The sequence below is a fragment of the Lolium perenne genome, chromosome 3 (assembly GCF_019359855.2).
Source record: "Lolium perenne isolate Kyuss_39 chromosome 3, Kyuss_2.0, whole genome shotgun sequence".
Lineage (NCBI taxonomy): Eukaryota > Viridiplantae > Streptophyta > Magnoliopsida > Poales > Poaceae > Lolium > Lolium perenne.
This window is the reverse complement of record NC_067246.2, coordinates 65,670,333-65,693,770: the sequence shown is the minus strand read 5'-3', so window position 1 is coordinate 65,693,770 and position 23,438 is coordinate 65,670,333. Positions and strand designations below refer to the sequence as shown.

The 23,438-nt window shown below is 46.1% G+C and overlaps 2 protein-coding genes across 2 annotated transcripts in view; both read right to left on the bottom strand.

Annotated features, from left to right (window-relative positions):
• Positions 1–13,061: 13,061 nt before the first annotated feature.
• LOC127338232 (transcription repressor OFP13-like) lies at positions 13,062–13,902 on the bottom strand. Its single transcript, XM_051364436.2, has one exon. The coding sequence runs from the start codon at positions 13,725–13,727 to the stop codon at positions 13,140–13,142; it is 588 nt and encodes a 195-aa protein (XP_051220396.1). The 5' UTR covers positions 13,728–13,902; the 3' UTR covers positions 13,062–13,139.
• Positions 13,903–16,120: 2,218 nt separating this feature from the next.
• The window catches only part of LOC127339389 (MEIOTIC F-BOX protein MOF-like), a 38,026-nt gene continuing 30,708 nt past the window's right edge, over positions 16,121–23,438 (bottom strand). The window contains exons 5-6 of the mRNA XM_051365251.2: positions 16,295–16,494; positions 16,121–16,218 (exon numbers count right to left, since the gene is read on the bottom strand). Coding sequence (XP_051221211.2) covers positions 16,121–16,218; positions 16,295–16,494 — 298 coding nt within the window. The remainder of the gene's footprint in view (positions 16,219–16,294; positions 16,495–23,438) is intronic.

The following is a 23,438-nucleotide window of genomic DNA, read 5'->3' as shown; positions in this document are numbered from 1 at the left end:
GATCATTTAATGGAGAAGCATGCAATTGGTTCCCAATTAATACAATACAAGTACATTACATACACGGGCAGCTAGAAAATCGTACGGCTCGGCTGCTTCCAATCCAACGGATAAACAGTGGTCCGATTTTAAGCAGAAATCGGGATCCGATTCTTAGTGGTGTCCTGGAAAATTATCGAGTCGCATGCATGCTTCTAGTGCTGGCCAGACCAAGCGGTAGGTGGGAACGGAATTAGTGCATGATTAGGGTGGGCAGGCCGCGACAAAAGACGCGGGATTAGTTAGCGCTCCCGCGGCATGGAAATCGCGCCGTGGCTGCCTTCTGAACTCCTCCTTCCCAATGGAGCCACTCCACCGCACCGCATATCCCTAATCTTCAGCAGCTCCGCTGAGCCGTCTCTCATGTAGATCGGGCGAGCAAATCTCATCGAACAAGAATATTCACTTTCCACAAAATCACAAGCTTGCTTTTGTTTTCTTTCTATAGCCGGTTATTAAGATGCGTACATGACCAAATCAATTCATGTAAACTGGATATAAAACTCTGTTTCATGAAGCTATCTGGCCCACAAAGTAATTTTGATGTTCCGTCTGAACGCAAGTGAAATTGACTGAAAACGCAAACCCAACCCTGCATGTTAGCTTGCTCCGTCATTATCCTTTTTTTCTTGATATAGCAAAAGTGCCCGTGCGTTGCACTGGGAGAAACAAAAATTCTAACAGTCCAATAAATCACCACTCGCATCGACACTTCTCTTTGTCACCATCGGAAATAGGGGATTTTCTCATATTCATGAGAAAGATAATTAATTCTAAGTATATTACATTGCGAGCCCCTTGCTGCGCCTTGCTTGTAGTACCACAAATTTCTAATTATGGTGGACGCCAGCCAACAGTACATTTTTTGGTTGATGGATCTTGATATTGTAATGCTAGAGAAAATTAAATGCATGCATAGTAAGTTCATGCCTCATTTGAATCAGCATAAATATTGAAGATGCCCATCTTAGTAAATTATTTGAGAATACAACCCATGCTTAGGGTTAATTTTTATTAAATATTTGTTTGTCTACCCGAAGGCAGTGGATAGTTAAAATGATTTATTGCCTATCAATTAACATGTAGTACGTATCCATCACTTTCATAACTGCGATCTTCCAAACTGCTAGATGGTTGAAGACTTGAAGTGTAAAATATAATGATCGCATGTTATTTCTATCTAGTCGTTCAGTTCATTCCTCTGAATTTACTGATGTCTCTTGTTTGCAGGCTGGCGATTCATGCTCGTCCGGAGCTTGTACTGCATCACTCCCGTCCTACTCACCTCCGTCGTTATCTCTTGCATATCATTTACTGCTCACTTGTACTGCAAATCTGGAGGAACCCCAACCACCAAAAAGAGGGTGAATTGCACTCCATCCACATATACTAAATCGGATCAAAGCGGATCAGGAACGGTCAGCGTAGTGCGAGACTCACTATCCCTCTTCAGTAGACAGATGTGGCCGCGCCACACAAACAATTACAGATAGCTGGCGGCGAGGGTGATGTTGTACAGATATCATCAGAGCTCTTCAGATCCTGCTCGCCGGACGTGTTGGTGTCGATGGATGACTTTGGTCTCGGTCGCGCGGCCGGAGATCAAACTGCCCTCTGGCGCAATGCCGTGGCGGCAGCCGTCCCTGATCCGTGCCGGCGGTGGAGGCCATGCGAATCACCTCGGCTGCCTTCTCTTCCGGAGAAATCTTGGAGAGCGGCGCAGCCGTGGCGGAACCCGCGTCGTCCTGTCTCTACGTCTACGGGAGACTGTGATTCATTTGATCCGAGGCATCGCGACGGCAGAGAGGCGAGCCAGCGCGAGGATCTCGAAGTAGCAGTCGAGATAGAATTCGTTGAGCTAGAATCTTGCGTTGCCGCGAATCGCGGTCGGAGCGTGCGGCGGCGCGGGGTGGAACCCTAGAATCGTAGTCATGGGCTGAGAAGAAAGGCGTACCGTGGAAAAATGGCCTTTGGTCGCGATTCGCAACTGCCATTAGTCGCGGTTGCGCAACCGCGACCAAAGTAGCGCGACTAAAGGTACGAACCGCGACTAAAGGCCCGTCCACGTGGGCGCCAGGCGGCCGTCGGGGCGGAGGATCTTTAGTCGCGGTTCTACTGGCCAACCGCGACTAAAGGCCGCCGCAGGTTTAGGGTTTTAGGCCCCCCCTAAACCTGCCCCCCCCCCCCCCCCCCCTAAACATATTTTCTGTTTAATTTGTATATTGTTTTATTTCTTTTGTGCTTTATTGTAATTTTGAAGGAATTTCACATATTCTACGGTACTACATATATACATGCATATGAATGTACAATTTCAAACAAATTTGAAATTAGAACCAAAAAGAATTCAAGAGGAATATACAATATATATTCAATATCATCGGATGACCATATACAAGTTTGAACAAGTTTCCATACATAATTTAATGCATGTATAGTTCTACGTCGTCGCAATGGTGTTCTCCTTTAGGATGGAGGACTTCCCTCCTGAACCATCCAGCTAGTTCCTCTTGAAGTGGTCGGAAGCGAGCTTCTGGACTAAGCATCATCCGGAGGTTATTCCTCTGAGCATTGAGATCACTCGGAACGCGCTCAGAGGTGTATCTCCGGATCATCTCACAGACATAGTATCCACACAGATTGGTTCCCGGTGGCTGCATATCGCTACCATTCTTAGCCTTTGACCGCATGAAATTTAGCTCTTTCTTGAATTCACCGACCTTTGTATCTGCGAACCGTCTCCAAACCCTACGAGGCAAAGAAAATTAAATGAACAAGAGAGTTATTAGTTAATTACTTGAAGCTTAATTAGGAAATGAACGAAATAGGCCGATCGATATAGAGCGCAAATGAATGAAAACAATTACTTTTGAATCATTTGTCTCATGTCGGCCCACTCCGCCTTATCCATATCCAGAGAGTCGTGGACGAGACATTCTGATTTGTCAACTTTAATTACTAGCAGAATCTAGTGGAACCTGCGGACACGATACATGCACAATACGGTCATGCATAACTCAACGATTAGCCGGCCACATACCATGCATGGAGTAAACAAAAGAGAATGTGCTCAAGACATAAACACTCACCCAAAATGGTAAGGAAATAGAATATCACTTTTGAGTTCCTGCTTATCAAGAAACCGCCACAGGTCTTTCTCCACGTCGGCGGGGTGATGCTTTAACGTATATCCATTAACGATGTGTGGGTCAATGAACCCAACATCATGGATGCTCCTTACTCTGCATTCCTTAATCTTCAATCTGCATGTATAATAGCGGACACAACAATATAGCTAGGACATATATATATATATATATAGTGCAGGCAATATGAACGAGATGGGGTAGAAATAAATCACTTACAGAACGTAGCAACTGATGATAGATTTGTCGAGCTCGCGCAGATTGAAAAGCTGGAACAATTCACTCAGATGAATTTGTACAGAGTATTGTTTGGAGTGATGCTCATATCCAACTTCCGCATAAATATAATCTTTGGCGTTTTTATGTTTTATGTAACCCTTGTACCAGTTCAGCAGACCTTTCATTTGTGGAGGTAGATCCTCTTCCTGCGCAGGCTCAACGAGAGGCCCATTCTTCACATATGTAAGTACTACCTCCTTCACTGGCACCTCATCAAGGCCTAACAGTTCACGAAGAGTAATACCTAAGTTGGCCGCTTGTTCTCTGGCACTCGTTACAGTCAATCCCTGTGCTGCCGCAGCTTCTATGATTTCGGGGGCATCCGGACCGGCTGTCACTATAAGCGGGGCAATCGATTGTTTACTTTGTTCCCCGAGCTGGGCAACAACTCGTTTCCCGCTTTGTGCACTTTGTAATTCCGCTTTATCGGCCTCCTCATTCTTCTCCTTGAACATGCGTGCCTGATTCTTTAGTTCACGTGCATAGTCGTCAGGCAGATTCTTCGCGGCTTGGGACGGTGCGTTCAAAAATGACTTAGCCCACTTCTTTTGCTCATCAGAAAATACTTGCTTGGGCTCGGGCTCTCTTTTCTTCTTGCAGGCCGCCTTCCATTTCTCTAAATCAGCAGTCGCGGCCGCCTCGACTTCCTCGGCACTACGTTCCCAAGGCCTCGTGGGGAGAGGCTTCAGTGATGGCTCCGGTACCTTTGTTTTCTTAGGTACGTAAGGGTTCGGGTTAATAATCCAGGACTATTGCTTCTGCTTCTTCGCCGGAGGTGGATTGGGGGCGGCGTGCGCACCCGCCCGGGCGGACTAGGGGCGGCGGCTGCTTACCCGCCGGATGTGAATTGGGTGGCGGCGTCGGCTGACTAGAAGGAGGTGTAGGTGAAGCACCACCACCACCACCGCCACCACCGCCACCACCACCACCGTAGGGGGGTGGACTTGTTGGCGCCTCGCCTGGAAACTTGATAAACTTCTTCTGCCATAGAATGAACTGGCGCTTGACATCTCCAAGTCTTGTCGCCCCTTCAGGTGTAGCAATGTCAATGTCCAGGTCCTCAAACCCTTGGACTATGTCCTCCACCGTGACACGAGCATAGCCATCTTGAATGGGGTTGTTGTGGTGGAGTGCTCCAGGTGGTAAAGCACTGCCGATGGCTACCTTCATGGACATGTTCCCGATAGGATAATACAGATGACATGCTTTCATCTCCTTTATATCGTCCACGGGGTAGCGAGGAGGCTCCGGTGCAGTAATTTCGACCACCAGAGGCTCCGGTGCAGTAATTTCGATCGTCGGTGCACCAGCCGGTGGGGCCTCCGTGGAAGCCACGCTCCTTCTCCGCTGCTGGCTTCCGAGATCCAATGGATGATCTTCATGCTGCGCCCGAGCTGCATCTCTTTCGGCTACTAGTACACTCACGGTTTTCTTCATGACATCCATTTCCGATGCCAACCGCGCCACAACATCTGCTTCCCGATCCATCTTTCTCTTACGGCTTCTGTAACCGTACGGGTCATCGTTCTGGGGGAACCCTACTTTCCACGGAATGTGCCCCATGCCTCGTACACGTCCTCCGTGTTCAGGATTCCCGAGGGCTTTTGTCAGGGTGTCGTTCTCTCTGTTGAACTTGATCCTCCCCTCTTGAGCATCCCTCATTGCCTCAATAAGCTTTTGGGTGGGTTTAATTATTTTGCCCTGATAAACACACTCCCCTGTCTCCGGGTTCAGCGATCCCCCATGCCCGTACCACCAGCTTTTGGCCCTTGGGTCCCATCCCTCCGTACCTGGACGGATTCTTCGCGCCCTCAGCTCGTTCTCCATCTTCTCCCACCTAGGCTGCCAAAAGCGATACCCTCCTGGCCCCATAATATGATTGTACTCCTTCTTGGCCGCATTATCCTTATTTTTTTTCGATATTTCAAGGAACTGCTCCGATTTCTTTTGCTTCACAAATTCTGGCCAATCATGTTGCAGTTTCTCATATTGTCCTTTGAAATCCGGAGTCTTGCCCTGCTTGACAAAGTCATGGGCTAGATTTTGCTTGTATTTCCAGAATGCGTTGGACATCTTAGAAAGAGCGAACTGTTTGACTAGCTTGCATCTCTCCTTGTTTTCCTCAATCTTGTTACCCTTCTCATCGTATTTGCGGTATTCCGGAGGTAGAACGAAATGTTCCATAAGCTTGTTGAAGCAATCTTTTTTTGTTCTCTTATCGACAAAAGTGAAACCAAGACGTGCCTTCTTTGGCTCATTCCACTCCTAGACGGTGATCGAGACGTTGTCTCTAACAACGGCTCCGCATTGGCTGAGAAACTTGGTGGCGTTCTTGCTGGGCTCTAGCGGCCTGCCGGTTGCTTCCTCGACAACCTCGATGGTGCATGTTTCTCCTGGTTTCATCGTCTTGGTTGCGCCACGCTTTGACGATGTACTCGATTGTTTCGACGATCCGGCCGAGGGCTAAAATAAGAAAGAGAGTCGCGCGCGTTAGTACACACATATTTATTCAAATCAGTTAGTTTGTATCACCAGAGCTCAATGTATATATATACATCGGCGCCGGAGGTGGTTGCTACTTCCAATTGAAGATCGTCGTTTATCGACGTTTCTTCGGCATCATCTTGCTGACGGCGCCCTTCATCTTCACCCTCAAGGTTCAGATAAGAAGAGATATCATCTTCTTCTTGTCCGGTCGGCACATATAGAATATCGCCTTTTATGATGCCGAAAATATGGTCTTCAGCGTCCGGATCATAGTTGTCCATAATCGGGTCAGCTCTATCGTCCGCCATATGTCAGTCCTGAAAACATGTAGTCAAAACAAATTAATTAAGTGAAGAAGGGGGGCGGTGGCGGTGGCGAAAGGGCGGTGCCAAAAGGAGGGGGCCGGCGAGCTGGAAGGGGTGGGAGAGGGTGTCGCGGAAGAGCGCGTGTGTGCGCCGGGAGAGATTGGAGGGGCCGGGGCGCCGGCGGGCGCCGCCCTAGCTATTGCATGTGTGCGTGTGTGGCGCGCGCCCCCGGCCGGCCGCCGGCCTCCCTCTCCCCCTGTCTGTGTGGCGCCGGTGGGGAAATTATAAGTCTCAATTATTTGTTTTTTAAGTCAAATTGTAGTCTCAAATTATTTAGTCAAATTGTAGTCTCAAATTATTTAGTTAATTTTAAGTCTTAAATTTTAAGTCTCAATTATTTGTTTTTTAAGTCAAATTGTAGTCTCAAATTATTTAGTTAATTTTAAGTCTCAAATTTTAAGTCTCAAATTTTAAGTCTCAAATTTTTAAGTCTCAAATTTTAAGTCTCAAATTTTAAGTCTTTTTTTAGTTTTTTAAGTCTCAAAATTTTAAGTCTCAGTTATATATTTAGTAAATTTTAAGTATCAATTATTTAGTTTTTTAAGTCAAATTTTAATTAGTTCCTTTTTAAGTGAAATTTTAGTACACACATATTTACATGAAAAAAAACTAAAAAAAAAACACGGCCGGGCGACGCAGCCTCTCTGATCTCCTCTCTCTCTCACCGCGGGTCGCCCCGGCCCCCTTCTCTCTGGCCGGTGGCTCCGGATCGACGGCGGTACCGGCGGCGCGGCGCGTTAGAGTGGCGGCGGCGGCTGTCGGGCACGGCGACGGCGCGCGGCGACGACTCGAGGCGAGGCGCGCGGCGGTTGTGTTACGCGCGCGGCGGTTTTGCGCACGGCGGAGACGACAAGGGCGCGGCGACGTACGGCGTGGGCGACGACGAGGGCGCGACGACGTACGACGAGGGCGCGGCGACGTACGGCGAAGACGGCGACAAGGGCAACGACGAGGGCGGCGATGGCGCGCGGCTGCAGGGTTTCGGCGGAGAAGACGGCGCGCGGCCGTTTGCGCCGCGGGAATATATAGGGACCCCCCTTTAGTCGCGGTTGGGATCGCCAACCGCGACTAAAAGTAGCTAATCGCGGTTGGCGACCCCAACCGCGACTAAAGGGTTTTTCGCCGGGTTTTTAATTTCCGCGCGCAAGGACCTTTAGTCGCGGTTGGCCAGGCCAACCGCGACTAAAGGTCTTTTTTGAAAATACTTTTATTTTTTGAAAATCATATAATACATATAATATATCAAAAAATTCAGAAAAATAAAACTAATTCAATTCAAAATTTTAAAAATACAAATAATATATCAAAAAAATCAAAAAAATAAAACTAATTCAATTCAAATTCTTAAAAATACAAATAATATATCAAAAAAATCAGAAAAATAAAACAAATTCAATTCAAATTCTTAAAAATACAAATAATATATCCAAAAAATCAAAAAAATAAAACTAATTCAATTCAAATTCTTAAAAATACAAATAATATATCAAAAAAATCAGAAAAATAAAACTAATTCAATTCAAATTCTTAAAAATACAAATAATATATCAAAAAAATCAGAAAAATAAAACTAACTCAATTCAAATTCTTAAAAATATAAATAATATATCAAAAAAATCAGAAAAATTCTTCCCGCCACTTTCTTCCCGCCTCTTTCTTCCCGCCACTTTCTTCCCGCCTCTTTCTTCCCGCCACTTTCTTCCCGCCACTTTCTTCCCGCCACTTTCTTCCCGCCTCTTTCTTCCCGCCTCCTGTCTTCCCGCTCCCATTTTTCCCGCCATTTGTCACTACATATAGGTAGCCCGGCTTGGCCTGCATTATCACATCTCTACAATCTCTCATCACTCTCTCATGGCTTCCACCGCACCCACTCTAACCTACCAGCAGGTGGAGGAGCTTTGCGCCTCGAACTACCCTTGCCCACCGGGCTACCGCGTCCCTGCCGGCTGGAGCCTAAGCGCCGGCGGCGTGCCGGTCCCTCCCGTCCCTCAGGGTACTGCGCGCCGGGCGGCCATCACGAACCACTACTACCTCGACCTCACGCCGGAGCAGCGGATGAATCCCGGCTGGCATCCCGATAACCAGCATACTTGGGACGCCTTCTTCATCAATCGGCGTGAGAGGGCGCTCGCCAGGTATGAGGAGGACGGTCTGCCTCCTGGAAACTTCCACGAGGCCGGCCGTCGGCTATGGTGGTACGGTCGGACTCTGCAGAGCGTCATGGACTACATCACGGCCGGCGATCTCCCCGCCTGCGCTACCCTCAGTTCGAGCCACGAGCGCCGCCCGACGACAGTGACGACAGCAGCGACGACGACGCCGGCAACTTAGAAGGCGACGACTACCAGTACAACGGCGGCGGCTATGAAGACTACGAGTATGCATATTATACGCCTAGGCAGGAGTATGACTGAATCACTCCAAATTTCATGTATCATCAGTGCTATCTCGAGTCAATTGAATCATTCGAAAATGGGCACCAAACACATCACGGGTAATATAATTCACATGATCCATTCAACAAAGTTTGGTACAATAAATTATTACACATCATTTCTTTCCTTGTGTCCCTGCTTGCTTACGATTGTGCCGTATCCATGGAGCATCCTCATCATTTAACTTAATGCTTGGGTCGGTGTTCACTTTGAAGGGCGGAATTTCAGCAAACATATTATAATCTTCTGACATGTCTGTCTTGTCCTCCACTCCCACGATGTTTCTTTTCCCTGAAAGAACAATGTGGCGCTTTGGATCATCGCATGATGTACTGATCGTTTTCTTATCTTTCCGTTTCCTCGGTTTGCTACTCATGTCCTTCACATAGAAAACCTGAGCGACATCTTTCGCTAGGACGAATGGTTCGTCAAGGTAACCAAGATTGTTGAAATCCACCATTGTCATTCCGTATTGCTGGTCCACCTTTACCCCACCCCCTGTTAGCTTGAACCATTTGCACCGGAACAAAGGGACCCTAAAGGAGGGTCCATAGTCAAGTTCCCATATCTCCTCTATGTAACCATAATATGTGACCTTTTGCTCATTCTCGGTTGATGCATCAAAGCGGACACCACTGTTTTGGTTGGTGCTCTTTTTATCTTGGGCGATCGTGTAAAATGTATTCCCATTTATCTCGTACCCTTGGAAAGTCGTTATAGTCGAAGATGGTGTCTTGGCCAACATGTACAGCTGATCTACAACATGATCGTCATTCATTAAATGTTTTCTCAACCAACTGCCGAAAGTCTCCATGTGGGCCTTCCTAATCCAGGATTCAGGCTTCCCAGGGTTGTCCGAGCGTAAAATATTCTTGTGTTTCTCAAAGTACGGAGCCACCAAGCTGGAATTGGTCAGAACTGTGTGGTGTGCTTCAGTCAGAGAATGGCCGTCCATACATATCGTTGATTTCCTTCCGATCGTGCCTTTTCCACTTAGTCTCCCCCCGTGCCGCGATCGAGGAAGACCAATCGGCTTAAGGTCAGGAACAAAGTCAACACAAAACTCAATTACCTCCTCATTTCCATAGCCCTTGGCGATGCTTCCTTCTGGCCTAGCACGGTTACGAACATATTTCTTTAATATTCCCATGAACCTCTCGAAGGGGAACATATTGTGTAGAAATACAGGACCGAGAATGAAAATCTCATCGACTAGGTGAACCAGGAGGTGCGTCATAATATTGAAGAAGGATGGCGGGAACACCAACTCGAAACTGACAACACATTGGATCACATCGTTCTGTAACCGTGGTAGAACTTCTGGATTGATTACCTTCTGAGAGATTGCATTGAGGAATGCACATAGCTTCACAATGGCTACTCGAACATTTTCCGGCAGGAGCCCCCTCAAAGCAATCGGAAGCAATTGCGTCATAATCACGTGGCAGTCGTGAGACTTCAGGTTTTGGAACTTTTTCTCCGCCATGTTTATTATTCCCTTTATATTGGACAAGAATCCAGACGGGACCTTCATACTGCTCAGGCATTCAAAAAAGATGACCTTCTCTTCTTTGGTCAGAGCGTAGCTGGCACGACCTTGAAACCGTTCCGGATGCCGGTCATCAGGGTCTTTCAAACTTTGCTGGTCCTGCCGTGCTTCCTTTGTATCATTTGTCTTCCCGTACACGCCCAAGAAGCTTAGGAGGTTCACGCAAATATTCTTCGTAACGTGCATCACGTCGATTGCAGAGCGGACTTCTAGGACTTTCCAATATTCTAGCTCCCAGAATATAGATTTCTTCTTCCACATGGCTGCGTGCCGTCGGCTCCCTTCGGAACTGATTGTCCGCCAGACCCTTTCCAAAGATGACTTTCAAATCCTTGACCATATCAAATACCTCAGCACCAGTGTGTTCCGCAGGCTTCGGCCGGTGATCTGCCTTGCCGTTGTAATGCTTGCCTTTCTTTCTTACTGGATGACCTTTCGGAAGAAATCGACGATGCCCAAGGTACACGTTCTTCTTACAATTTGGCAAATGTACACTTTCAGTCTCATGTAAGCAGTGCGTGCATGCATTGTATCCCTTATTTGACAGTCCCGAAAGGTTACTAAGAGCAGACCAATCGTTGATGGTTACGAAAAGCAACGCTCGTAGGTCAAATTCCTCTTCTTTGTGCTCATCCCACACACGGACACCAGGTCTGCCCCACAGCTGTAAAAGTTCATCAACTAATGGCCTTAGGTACACATCGATATCGTTGCTGGGTTGCTTCGGACCTTGGATGAGCATTGGCATCATAATAAACTTCCGCTTCATGCACAACCAAGGAGGAAGGTTGTAGATGCATAGAGTCACGGGCCAGGTGCTATGGCTGGAGCTCTGCTCGCCAAAAGGATTCATGCCATCCGTACTTAGACCAAATCTTATGTTCCTTGCGTCAGCTGCAAAATCTTTGAACTCTCTGTCGATCTTTCTCCATTGCGTTCCATCTGCGGGGTGTCTCAACTCCCCGTCCGACTTACGGTCCTCTTTGTGCCATCGCAACAACTTGGCATGCTCTTTGTTCCTGAACAGACGTTTCAACCGTGGTATTATAGGAGCATACCACATCACCTTGGCGGGAACCCTCTTCCTGGGTTTCTGGCCCTCAACATCGTCACCAGGGTCATCGCCTCTGATCTTATAACGCAATGCAGTGCATACCGGGCATTCATTCAAATTCTCGTATTCACCGCGGTAGAGGATGCAGTCGTTGATGCATGCATGTATCTTCAGAACCTCTAAACCTAGAGGGCAGACAACCTTCTTTGCTTCGTACGTACTGGCGGGCAACTCGTTATTCTTTGGAAATATATTCTTCAATATTTTTAGCAAGTTTTCAAATGCCGAGTCAGCTACACCTGCCTGTGCCTTCCATTTCAGCAAATCCAGTGTGCAGCCCAGCTTTTTCAGACCATCATCGCATCCGGGGTACAGCGCCTTCCTGTGATCCTCTAACATGCGATCCAAATTCTCCCTCTCCTTTTCAGTTTCGCAGCGTCTCCGTGCATCAGCAATGGTCCGACCAAGATCATCAACGGGATCATCACGTGCCTCTTCTTCACCTTCCCCTTCACCTTCCCCTTCACCTTCAGCATCCTCCATGAAAGTATCACCGAAATGAGCAAGATAGCTTTCATCGATGAAATCATCCCCTTCTAAATCTTCTTACATTATAACCCCTCTATATCCATGCATGGTACAAGAATTATAGCTTGAAATGAAACCGTGCCGAAGCAGGTGCATGTGAACATCTCTTGAGGAAGAGTAACCCTTCTGATTTTTACAGTTAACACATGGACAGATAACAAAACCCCCCTGCTTGTTCGCATTAGCCACTACGAGGAAATCTTTCAAACCCGTAGTGAACTCGCCGGAGAGTCGGTTACCGTACATCCATTGCCGATTCATCTGCATTATTATAATATAAAATATATAATTAACCATCATGCATTTGTTAAACTAACTAGCTATAAACAATATAAATTAAACAATGAACTACACACATGCATATTTTATCAATGACACATCAAAGGTTCAAGTTGCTAACCGCGATCGAGGAGGAAAAAATAAATGAGAAAGCTCAAGTGTGGCTCCAACACTTCATATCATGTTTGTTTCATGCTCTTGGGGCATTTCATCAAACACCTTATGTGCATAAGAGGAACCAAAAGCAAACCTAACACCCACTTGTGAAGTTTGTGAAGAGAATGGCTCCAAATGGCTAAGTGTTGGCTGCTGGATGGGTATGTATAGGGGAGGTGCTTTAGTCCCGGTTGGCCTGGCCAACCGCGACTAAAGGCCTTCGGGCACCTTTAGTCGCGGTTGGGCAGGCCAACCGCGACTAAAGCCCCCCACGTGCACCCGCTGGCCACCGAGCGCCACAGGCCCGTGCCTTTGGTCGCGGTTCGCCTCCCGAACCGCGACTAAAGGTCCCATTAGTCGCGGTTCCTATAGCTTCGCGACTTATGGGGCTGGACGGAAGCCTGTTTTTCTACCTACGCCTCCTTTCAACTCTGGATTGACCGTTCTTGAACCGGCAAGTGGCAAGTGTAGTATTATGCGATTTGGTGGGAGGGCAAAACGGTCCAAAAAAGTGTTAGACGACGGAAACAATCCTCCCTTTATTATTAGGTATAGATTTGATCCATCATTATCGGAGTAGTGAAAATGAAACAAAAAAAAGGAAATAAGATAGTTGGGATGCTCTCGAAGTCTCAACAAACACAACACACCTCTCGAACATTCAAACTTGAACACTGTTGATGATGCATTGCTGCGATGGCAGAACTTTTTCGTACACAATCGAACGCATGACACCTAGTATGCAGATGAAGACGATCCTAGCTAGTAGCACTTGTCGCTTTGCTTGATGGAGGAGGAGGAGGTGAGCGCGACAAGAAGATCGACGAAGGCGCCCACGATGAGTCCGTGGGTCTTCTTGCCGTTGGCCCTGAGGTACCACCCTAGCATCTCCTCCAACCAACCCCAGTCGTCCATGCCATTGTCGCCGTGGCTCAGCACCATCTCCTCCATCGACTGCCGGAAGTCCCCATACGGATCCGCCGAGTGGATGGCCACCGCCCTCGCACCGCCGAACGCCACCGTGTGGGCGCCGCTCGGTTTGTTCACGATGGAGCTCGTCGCCTCGGGCTCGAAGAAGAGGCGGCTTGACGACCGGATCCCACGGATGATCAACTCGTCCCCCTCGCTCACCGGCGCCGTTGTAGAAGCAGACGAGTCGATGGTGGAGAAGAAGGAGCGCTCGTCGTTGCAGTAGGCCGGGTTAGTTATCACCCTTGTCTTGCAGTCCTTGCGCGTTGATGAAACCTCGCCATCGTAGCCGTCATCGGTCCTGCCGAACGACATGGTCCTGGCCTGCGCGCAGGAAGGCCATTGCCACGAGGTGGTCGTGCTGGACGACGCGGTGGACATGGAAGGAGGCGACGACGGGATTACGGCTGCGTCGACGTTGCCGGTGAACAAGAGAGCGGCGAAGGCGAGCTTGTTGGTGATGCTGCTGCTAGTCACATCTAATGTGCAGAAGAGATCGAGTTGAGTTGGAGGGAGAGAGGGATGTGTGTGGCCTTAAAAAGGCGACGGAGAGGAGGCAAGGGAAGATGGCTGTCGTTGGTGCGATGAGTTGGAAGTCTCCTCTTGTCTAGCCGTGATCCACCTTATGTATTAGTACGTGACAACCTGTATGGTTGCTGAGAAGCATGTTCGATTAATCAGAAGTTGAGTCCATTGCTCCTTCGATTAGTCACTAGTTCAGTCATTGTTCTCTACCAACAACAGTGCACCAAAAGAAAGAGCAGCGATGTTTCCTTGAAATCCCTTGCAACACAACAGCTTGCGAGTAAGATCAATAGTTGGTAGTATCAGAGATTCGGAACTCCATGATTCTTGCATTGGACTGTCAAGTACGGTGCTCGATCTAGGTGGGGGACATGCATGGCAAACAATATGAAATGCATTTAGGCTCTATCTGATTAATATAATTATTGGACGTTGATTAGCTATTCATCATTAATTATATCAGTTGATGACTTGAGGTGATCTCTTGGTCAGACACTGTCTACATAAACATTTTTTCCAGGGAAGACTTAAAGCACTTTGACTAGCTTATCTTGAGACATGACAGATATGTAGGGTATATAATTGTATGCAACCTCACCGTATAATTTCAAAAGAAACAAGCACGGAGGTACACAACAAAAATAAAAGGAAAAAGCTATTGAGGAAAAGCTTACATGTCTGAACTCTCAATTCAGAGGTAAGGAAAGATGCATCTGAAAAGTGACAGCTGGGGAAGCAGCACTCTCCAAGTGTTACATCATCTGAGAAGGTGTAGGTAGCAGAAATGGCAAGACCAAAAGGCAAATGCAATGGAGATCACGAATCAATGTTGCTCTCGATTTCTCGCTTCTACTTCTGCATCTATTGGTGGCGACCCCAAAATTCCTTTTGCATCTACTGTTCACGTGGCTTCAGACTGCCCACCTCTCTAATTGATCATGTACGGCATGCAGGCAAAAGGCTCAACTCTGAACCGAGAAACCTGTGACACTTTTAATGGCACTCTATCTGGTAGTATCTACACACCTGCCAGATCTTGCAAGGATCACGTAGCACATGAGACATTTCCTGAAATTCAGGTTCAACATGGGCTCTTGTCCTGATGGCCGATCCTTCGGACAGAAGCAGTGAGAAGAGAAAGTGAGAGGCTGCGGGCTGTACGTACGTTGCTTCATGGCTGCAGACCGTGCACAAGCAGCAATATCTTCTTGACTTCGAGATACTATTGTCACAAATACAAAAGAGAAGATCAGCAAATAATTGATCTATCTAGAAGATCAGGCTTCCATGCATGCATATTCAGCTTTAGACTGAAGTAATGTTTGCTGCCATGTTCTCTCGGTAGAAAAATAAATAATTGCCCATACTGCTTGGTTGTCACTGGCATGGCAGATGCCATTTGGCAAAATGGACAAAACTGATCTCTGGCCGAAAGAATATCACAAAATAAACTCGCGAGAAAACTACCGAACTAACCCTTTTAGATAGCACCTATGCGAGCGACACTGCTATGCTGCTGAGTGTATCGCCGCTCCCATGGGCACTATGCTGCTGAGTTATCGCCGCTCCCATGGGCGCTATGCTACTGAGTACATCGCTGCTCTCATAGACGCTAAAAATTCAGAACTCTGGAAATATACGGAGTATCCGGATCTGCACATACAGTTGTGCAATCTGTCGGACGGGGTGCCTCGAACTGATACAACTAATGATTTAACAATTTAAGAAGAAAAAAGGCATACCAACAAAGCTCGTGGCGACGCACTGGTCATAAAGATTCAGACGGCGGGAAAAAACTGACTACAACGAATTGGAAACTGTGATTTATTTATTTTTTGACCATGTAGCTAGGCATGAACCCTTAACCCCTCCCGTGGCGCTCCCCAGGGCGCCGCCGGGGGGCCGATCTCCCTCCTTCCGCCGCCCCTCCCTCCGTTTCTCTTCCTCCGCCGCTGCCGTCGGCGCTGGCAACGGTGGCGGCGGGCCCCAGCGCCAAAGTGCCCGGGGGTTGTTGGAGGCAGCGACCGGCGGTGGCGGCTGGGGCGGTGGCGGCTGGCTTCGGCGTGCTCCGCGTCTAGGGCGGCGTCCCTGGATGTGCGGCGGCGGCTCCTCCTCCACGGCCTCTGGCGATGAACGGTGTCGACAAAAATTGCGTCCACCAGCTGTCCCAAGGTTTTGTTCTGATCTATCTTCGGGAAGATCAAGGCGAAAAGCCTTGACAAGGTTGCCTTATTCTTCTGTAGCAATGCCTAAACATGCTCGCTGGAGTCCGCATCGAAGGAGATGGCATCGGGCACGGAGTCGACCTGAGGCTTGCTTACATGATTGACAGGTATATCAGCAGCTCCTAAAAGGTGAAGACACACGCAAATATCAACATGATTCAAGAAGAAAGGAAGATCAAAGTTGTCAAAATAACTTACCCAATAGAGCCTCGATGGATTTGCTGAGGCTTTCCTCCTTTTCCTTCGTCTGGACCTGAGCCTCCGCCTTCTCTTTCTCCTCTTCCTTCAACTTTGCCTTCAGTCGGTTCAGTTCCTTCTTCAGTTTGTCGGCCTCTCGCCGGGCAGCAGCTGCCAGCTTGACCGCTTGATCGAGCTCATCAGATGAAGGCTTGGCAGCCCTTTAAAGCTGAGCGTTTTAGGTTTCAAACTTGATGAATCGGGAGGCGAAGTCCCTCACCATGGCCACTGTGGCTTGGATGGGCTATGACACAAAATAAGACAAACAGTTATACATTTTGAACTACCATCAAGCCAACATTCGACTATTAACAGTCAAATATAGGCTCGGGGGCTGTTGGGACGAGGACCGTTGTCAAAAGAAAGGAAAAATGCAACGACACTTATGTGTCCTTCGGGAGTTGAAGACGGGGAAGCGGCTATCAAAGGAATTTCTTTTTTCTTTCGTCTGAGATCTCCATGACGGAGAAGGAGTAACTGGCGCTTCCTTCGACAGAGCTGGCCCTTCGGGTTCGGCCGTCACCTCTTCAAGGGTGGACGAGCTACTTCTCCTTCATCACTATATGAACAAATTCGGATATATCAGTGACGCGGATGAAAAGCCATCAGTTAATCTAGCGGCAAGAACAAGTGAAGACACTTATGACTCAAAAAGCAGTTCGTCCTCGTAAGCAAAGCCACCCGATGGCCTCTTCGGTGGCTGGACGGTTGACACCTCAGGAGCTGCACCAACAAAAAGAACACTATCAACATCATTGTCGTTTTGGTCACTAGCTAGAACTCGACTCCACCGTATCGGTTAGTTCATCAGCAAGAGCCCTCTAGCGTTCGGCAGTAGGGGCCCCGGTGCCGACAGTTTTGTTTTCTTCTGTCTCTTATTCTTCTTCTTCATCTTCGGTGGCCTCGTTGTCTTCGACCACCTCGACGTGTGCTTCAACATTACTGATCGACTCATCATCTTCGGGTTCCTCCCCAGTTTCGGGAGCGGAAGGATATATAATACCTTGCAATTGGAGGGGCCTAACGAGGCAAAGGAAAATTTATCGGATCAGAATAAAATTATCTAGTACAAGATCATATCAGTAATGGAAGATCAAAATAATAGGATCACCTCGGTCGGAAGATGGTGAAGCTCGTACGGATCTTGAAGAGCCACCAGGGGAATAGAATCTTCTTGACTAAAATAGGTCAAGCGCCTAACTTCATCCAAAAGTTCCTTCTCCGACAGTTCAATAGCATTGATTCGGGTCACGTCTTTGGGACCAGAATATGACCACATTTGATGGGCTCTACACATTGCTGGCTGATGTTGGAGATATGCCCAAGAGGCAATAATAAATTGGTTATTATATATCTTTATGTTTATGATAAATGTTTGCATACCATGCTATAATTGTATTAACCGAAACATTGATACATGTGTGTTATGTAAACAACAAGGAGTCCCTAGTAAGCCTCTTGTATAACTAGCTTGTTGATTAATAGATGATCATAGTTTCATGATCATGAACATTGGATGTTATTAATAACAAGGTTATGTCATTAATGAATGATGTAATGTACACACCCAATTAAGCGTAGCATAAGATCACGTCATTAAGTTCATTTTCTATAAGCTTTCGATACATAGTTACCCAGTCCTTCGACCATGAGATCATGTAAATCACTTATGCCGGAAGGGTACTTTGATTACATCAAACTCCACTGCGTAAATGGGTGGTTATAAAGGTGGGATTAAGTATTCGGAAAGTATGAGTTGAGGCATATGGATCAAGAGTGGGATATTGTCCATCCCGATGACGGATAGATCTACTCTGGACCCTCTCAGTGGAATGTCGTCTAATTAGCTTGCAAGCGTATGAATGGTTCATAAGAGATGACATACCACGGTACGAGTAAAGAGTACTTGTCTGAGACGAGGTTGAACGAGGTATTGAGATACCGATGATCAAACCTCGGACAAGTAAAATATCGCGTGACAAAGGGAATCGGTATCGTATGTAAATGGTTCAATCGATCCCTAAGTCATCGTTGAATATGTGGGAGCCATTATGGATCTCCAGATCCCGCTATTGGTTATTGGTCGGAGAGAGGTCTCAACCATGTCTGCATAGTTCGCGAACCGTAGGGTGACACACTTAAGGTTTGATGTCGTTTAAGTAGATATGGAATATGGAATAGAGTTCGAAGTTTTGTTCGGAGTCTCGGATGGGATCCAGGACATCACGAGGAGTTCCGGAATGGTCCGGAGAATAAGATTCATGTATAGGAAGTCATTTTCCAAGTTTGAAAATGATCCGGTGCATTTAAGGAAGGTTCTAGAAAATTCCGGAAGAAATCACCATGGACGGAGGGGGAAGGAGTCCCAGGTGGACTCCACTCATGGTGGCCGGCCACCCTCCCCAAGGAAGGGGTGGGAGTCCCACCTTGAGTAGGAGTCCCACCTTGGGTAGGTTTCCCACCTTATGGCAAGTTTTGGGTTGGGGTCTTGTTCGAAGACTTGTAGTCCAACTCTTGGGGGTTCCACCTATAAAAAGAGGGACAAGGGGAGGGGGCCGGCCACTCAAGCCACCCACCTTGGCCGCACCCCTTGAGGCCGGCGCCCCCTCTCCCCAAACCCTAGCCGCCTCTCCTCCTTGATACGCGTACAACACACGTCCGTTGGGAACCCCAAGAGGAAGGTGTGATGCGTACAGCGGCAAGTTTTCCCTCAGTAAGAAACCAAGGTTTATCGAACCAGTAGGAGCCAAGAAGCACGTTGAAGGTTGATGGCGGCGGAGTGTAGTGCGGCGCAACACCAGGGATTCCGGCGCCAACGTGGAACCTGCAAAACACAACCAAATTACTTTGCCCCAACGTGACAGTGAGGTTGTCAATCTCACCGGCTTGCTGTAACAAAGGATTAGATGTATAGTGTGGATGATGATTGTTTGCAGAAAACAGTAGAACAAGTATTGCAGTAGATTGTATTCGATGTAAAAGAATGGACTAGGGTCCACAGTTCACTAGAGGCGTATCTCCCATAAGAATAAGTAGCATGTTGGGTGAACAAATTACAGTTGGGCAATTGACAAATAAAGAGGGCATGACCATGCACATACATGTTATGATGAGTATTGTGAGATTTAATTGGGCTTTACGACAAAGTACATAGACCGCTATCCAGCATGCATCTATGCCTAAAAAGTCCACCTTCAGGTTATCATCCGAACCCCTTCCAGTATTAAGTTGCAAACAACGGACAATTGCATTAAGTATGGTGCGTAATGTAATCAACAACTACATCCTTGGACATAGCATCGATGTTTTATCCCTAGTGGCAACAGCACATCCACAACCTTAGAACTTTCTGTCACTGTCCCAGATTTAATGGAGGCATGAACCCACTATCGAGCATAAATACTCCCTCTTGGAGTTACAAGCAAAAACTTGGCCAGAGCCTCTACTAGTAACGGAGAGCATGCAAGATCATAAACAACACATAGATAATAGATTGATAATCAAAATAACATAGCATTCCATATTCATAGGATCCCAACAAACACAACATATAGCATTACAGATAGATGATCTTGATCATGTTAGGCAGCTCACAAGATCCAACAATGAAGCACAATTAGGAGAAGACGACCATCTAGCTACTGCTATGGACCCATAGTCCAGGGGTGAACTACTCACACATCACTCCGGAGGCGACCATGGCGGTGAAGAGTCCTCCGGGAGATGATTCCCCTCTGCGGCAGGGTGCCGGAGGCGATCTCCTGAATCCCCCGAGATGGGATTGGCGGCGGCGGCGTCTCTGAAGGTTTTCCGTATCGTGGCTCTCGGTACTGGAGTTATTATCGACGAAGGCTTCTTATAGTCGGAGAGGTAGGTTTAGGGGCGACGCGAGGGGCCCACACACTAGGCCGGCGCGGCCAGGGCTTGGGCCGCGCCGCCCTAGCGTCTGGCCGCCTCGTCGCCCGACTTCGTTTCCTCTCCGGACTTCTGGAAGTTTCGTCGAAAAATAAGATCATGGGCGTTGATTTCGTCCAATTTCGAGAATATTTCCTTACTAGAATTTCTGAAACCAAAAACAGCAGAAAACAGCAACTGGCTCTCGTTAATAGATTAGTGCCGGAAAATGCATAAATATGACATAAAGTATGCATGAAACATGTAGGTATCATCAATAAAGTGGCATGGAACATAAGAAATTATCGATACGTTGGAGACGTATCAGCATCCCCAAGCTTAGTTCCTGCTCGTCCCGAGTAGGTAAACGATAAGAAAGATAATTTCTGGAGTGACATGCCATCATAATCTTGATCATACTATTGTAAGAACATGTAATGAATGCAGCGATCAAAGCAATGGTAATGCAATGGGTAAACAAATGAATCATATAGCAAAGACTTTTCATGAATAGTACTTTCAAGACAAGCATCAATAAGTCTTGCATAAGAGTTAACTCATAAAGCAATAAATTCAAAGTAAAGGCATTGAAGCAACACAAAGGAAGATTAAGTTTCAGCGGTTGATTTCAACTTATAACATGTATATCTCATGGATATTGTCAATGTAAAGTAATATAACAAGTGCAATATGCAAGTATGTAGGAATCAATGCACAGTTCACACAAGTGTTTGCTTCTTGAGATGGAGAGAAATAGGTGAACTGACTCAACATAAAAGTAAAAGAAAGGCCCTTCGCAGAGGGAAGCATTGATTGCTATATTTGTGCTAGAGCTTTGGTTTTGAAAACAAGAAACAATTTTGTCAACGGTAGTAATAATGCATATGCATCATGTAAATTATATCCTACAAGTTGCAAGTCTCATGCATAGTATACTAATAGTGCCCGCACCTTGTCCTAATTAGCTCGGATTACCTGGATTATCACCGCAATACATATGTTTTAACCAAGTGTCACAAAGGGGTACCTCTATGCCGCCTGTACAAAGGTCTAAGGAGAAAGCTCGCATTGGATTTCTCGCTTTTGATTATTCTCAACTTAGACATCCATACCGGGACAACATAGACAACAGATAATGGACTCCTCTTTAATGCTTAAGCACTCAACAACAATTAATGTTCTCATATGAGATTGAGGATATTTGTCCAAAACTGAAACTTCCACCATGGATCATGGCTTTAGTTAGCGGCCCAATATTCTTCTCTAACAGTATGCATGCTCAAACCATTCAACTCATGGTAAATCGCCCTTACTTCAGACAAGACGGACATGCATAGCAACTCACATGATATTCAACAAAGAGTAGTTGATGGCGTCCCCAGGAACATGGTTATCGCACAACAAGCAACTTAATAAGAGATAAAGTGCATAAGTACATATTCAATACCACAATAGTTTTTAGGCTATTTGTCCCATGAGCTATATATTGCAAAGATAAAGAATAGAAATTTTAAAGGTAGCACTCAAGCAATTTACTTTGGAATGGCGGAGAAATACCATGTAGTAGGTAGGTATGGTGGACACAAATGGCATAGTGGTTGGCTCAAGGATTTTGGATGCATGAGAAGTATTCCCTCTCGATACAAGGTTTAGGCTAGCAAGGTTATTTGAAACAAACACAAGTATGAACCAGTGTAGCAAAACTCACATAAAAGACATATTGTAAACATTATAAGACTCTACACCGTCTTCCTTGTTGTTCGACCCTTACTAGAAATTATCTAGACCTTAGAGAGACCAATTATGCAAACCAAATTTTAGCAAGCTCTATGTATTTCTTCATTAATAGGTGCAAAGTATATGATGCAAGAGCTTAAACATGAGCACAACAATTGCCAAGTATCAAATTATTCAAGACATTTTACCAATTACTACATGTAGCATTTCCCGTTTCCAACCATATAACAATTTAACGAAGAAGATTCAACCTCCGCCATGAATATTATGAGTAAGGCCTAAGGACATATTTGTCCATATGCAACAGCGGAGCGTGTCTCTCTCCCACACAATGAATGCTAGGATCCAACTTTATTCAAACAAAACAAAAACAAAAACATACAGACGCTCCAAGTAAAGCACATAAAATGTGATGGAATAAAAATATAGTTTCATTAGAGGAACCTGATAATGTTGTCGATGAAGAAGGGGATGCCTTGGGCATCCCCAAGCTTAGACGCTTGAGTCTTCTTGAAATATGCAGGGATGAACCACCGGGGCATCCCCAAGCTTAGAGCTTTCACTCTCCTTGATCATATTGTATCATCCTCCTCTCTTGATCCTTGAAAAGTTCCTCCACACCAAACTCAAAACAACTCATTAGAGGGTTAGTGCATAATCAAAATTCACATGTTCAGAGGTGACATAATCATTATTAACACTTCTGGACATTGCATAAAGCTACTGAAAGTTAATGGAATAGAAAAATCCATCAAGCATAGCAAAACAGGCAATGCGAAATAAAAGGCAGAATCTGTCAAAAAATAAACAGTTCGTAAAGATGAATTTCTAAGAGGCAGCAGACTTGCTCAAATGAAAATGCTCAAATTGAATGAAAGTTGCGTACATATCTGAGGATCACTCACGTAAATGGGCATAATTTTCTGAGTTACCTACAGAGAATTAGGCCCAAATTCGTGACAGCAAAGAAATCTGTTTCTGCGAAGTAATCCAAATCTAGTATGAACCTTACTATCAAAGACTTTACTTGGCACAACAATGCAACAAAACTAAGATAAGGAGAGGTTGCTACAGTAGTAACAACTTCCAAGACTCAAATATAAAATAAAAGTGCAGTAGTAAAATCATGAGTTGTCTCCCATAAGCGCTTGCTTTAACGCCTTTCAGCTAGGCGCAGAAAGTATATATCAAGTAACATCAAGAGAAGAAGCATCAACATCATAATTTGTTCTAATGATAGAATCAAAAGGTAACTTCATTCTCTTTCTAGGGAAGTGTTCCATACCTTTCTTGAGAGGAAATTGATATTTAATATTACCTTCCTTCATATCAATAATAGCACCAACAGTTCGAAGAAAAAGTCTTCCCAATATAATGGGACAAGATGCATTGCATTCAATATCCAAGACAACAAAATCAACGGGGACAAGGTTATTGTTAACCGTAATGCGAACATTATCAACTCTCCCCAAAG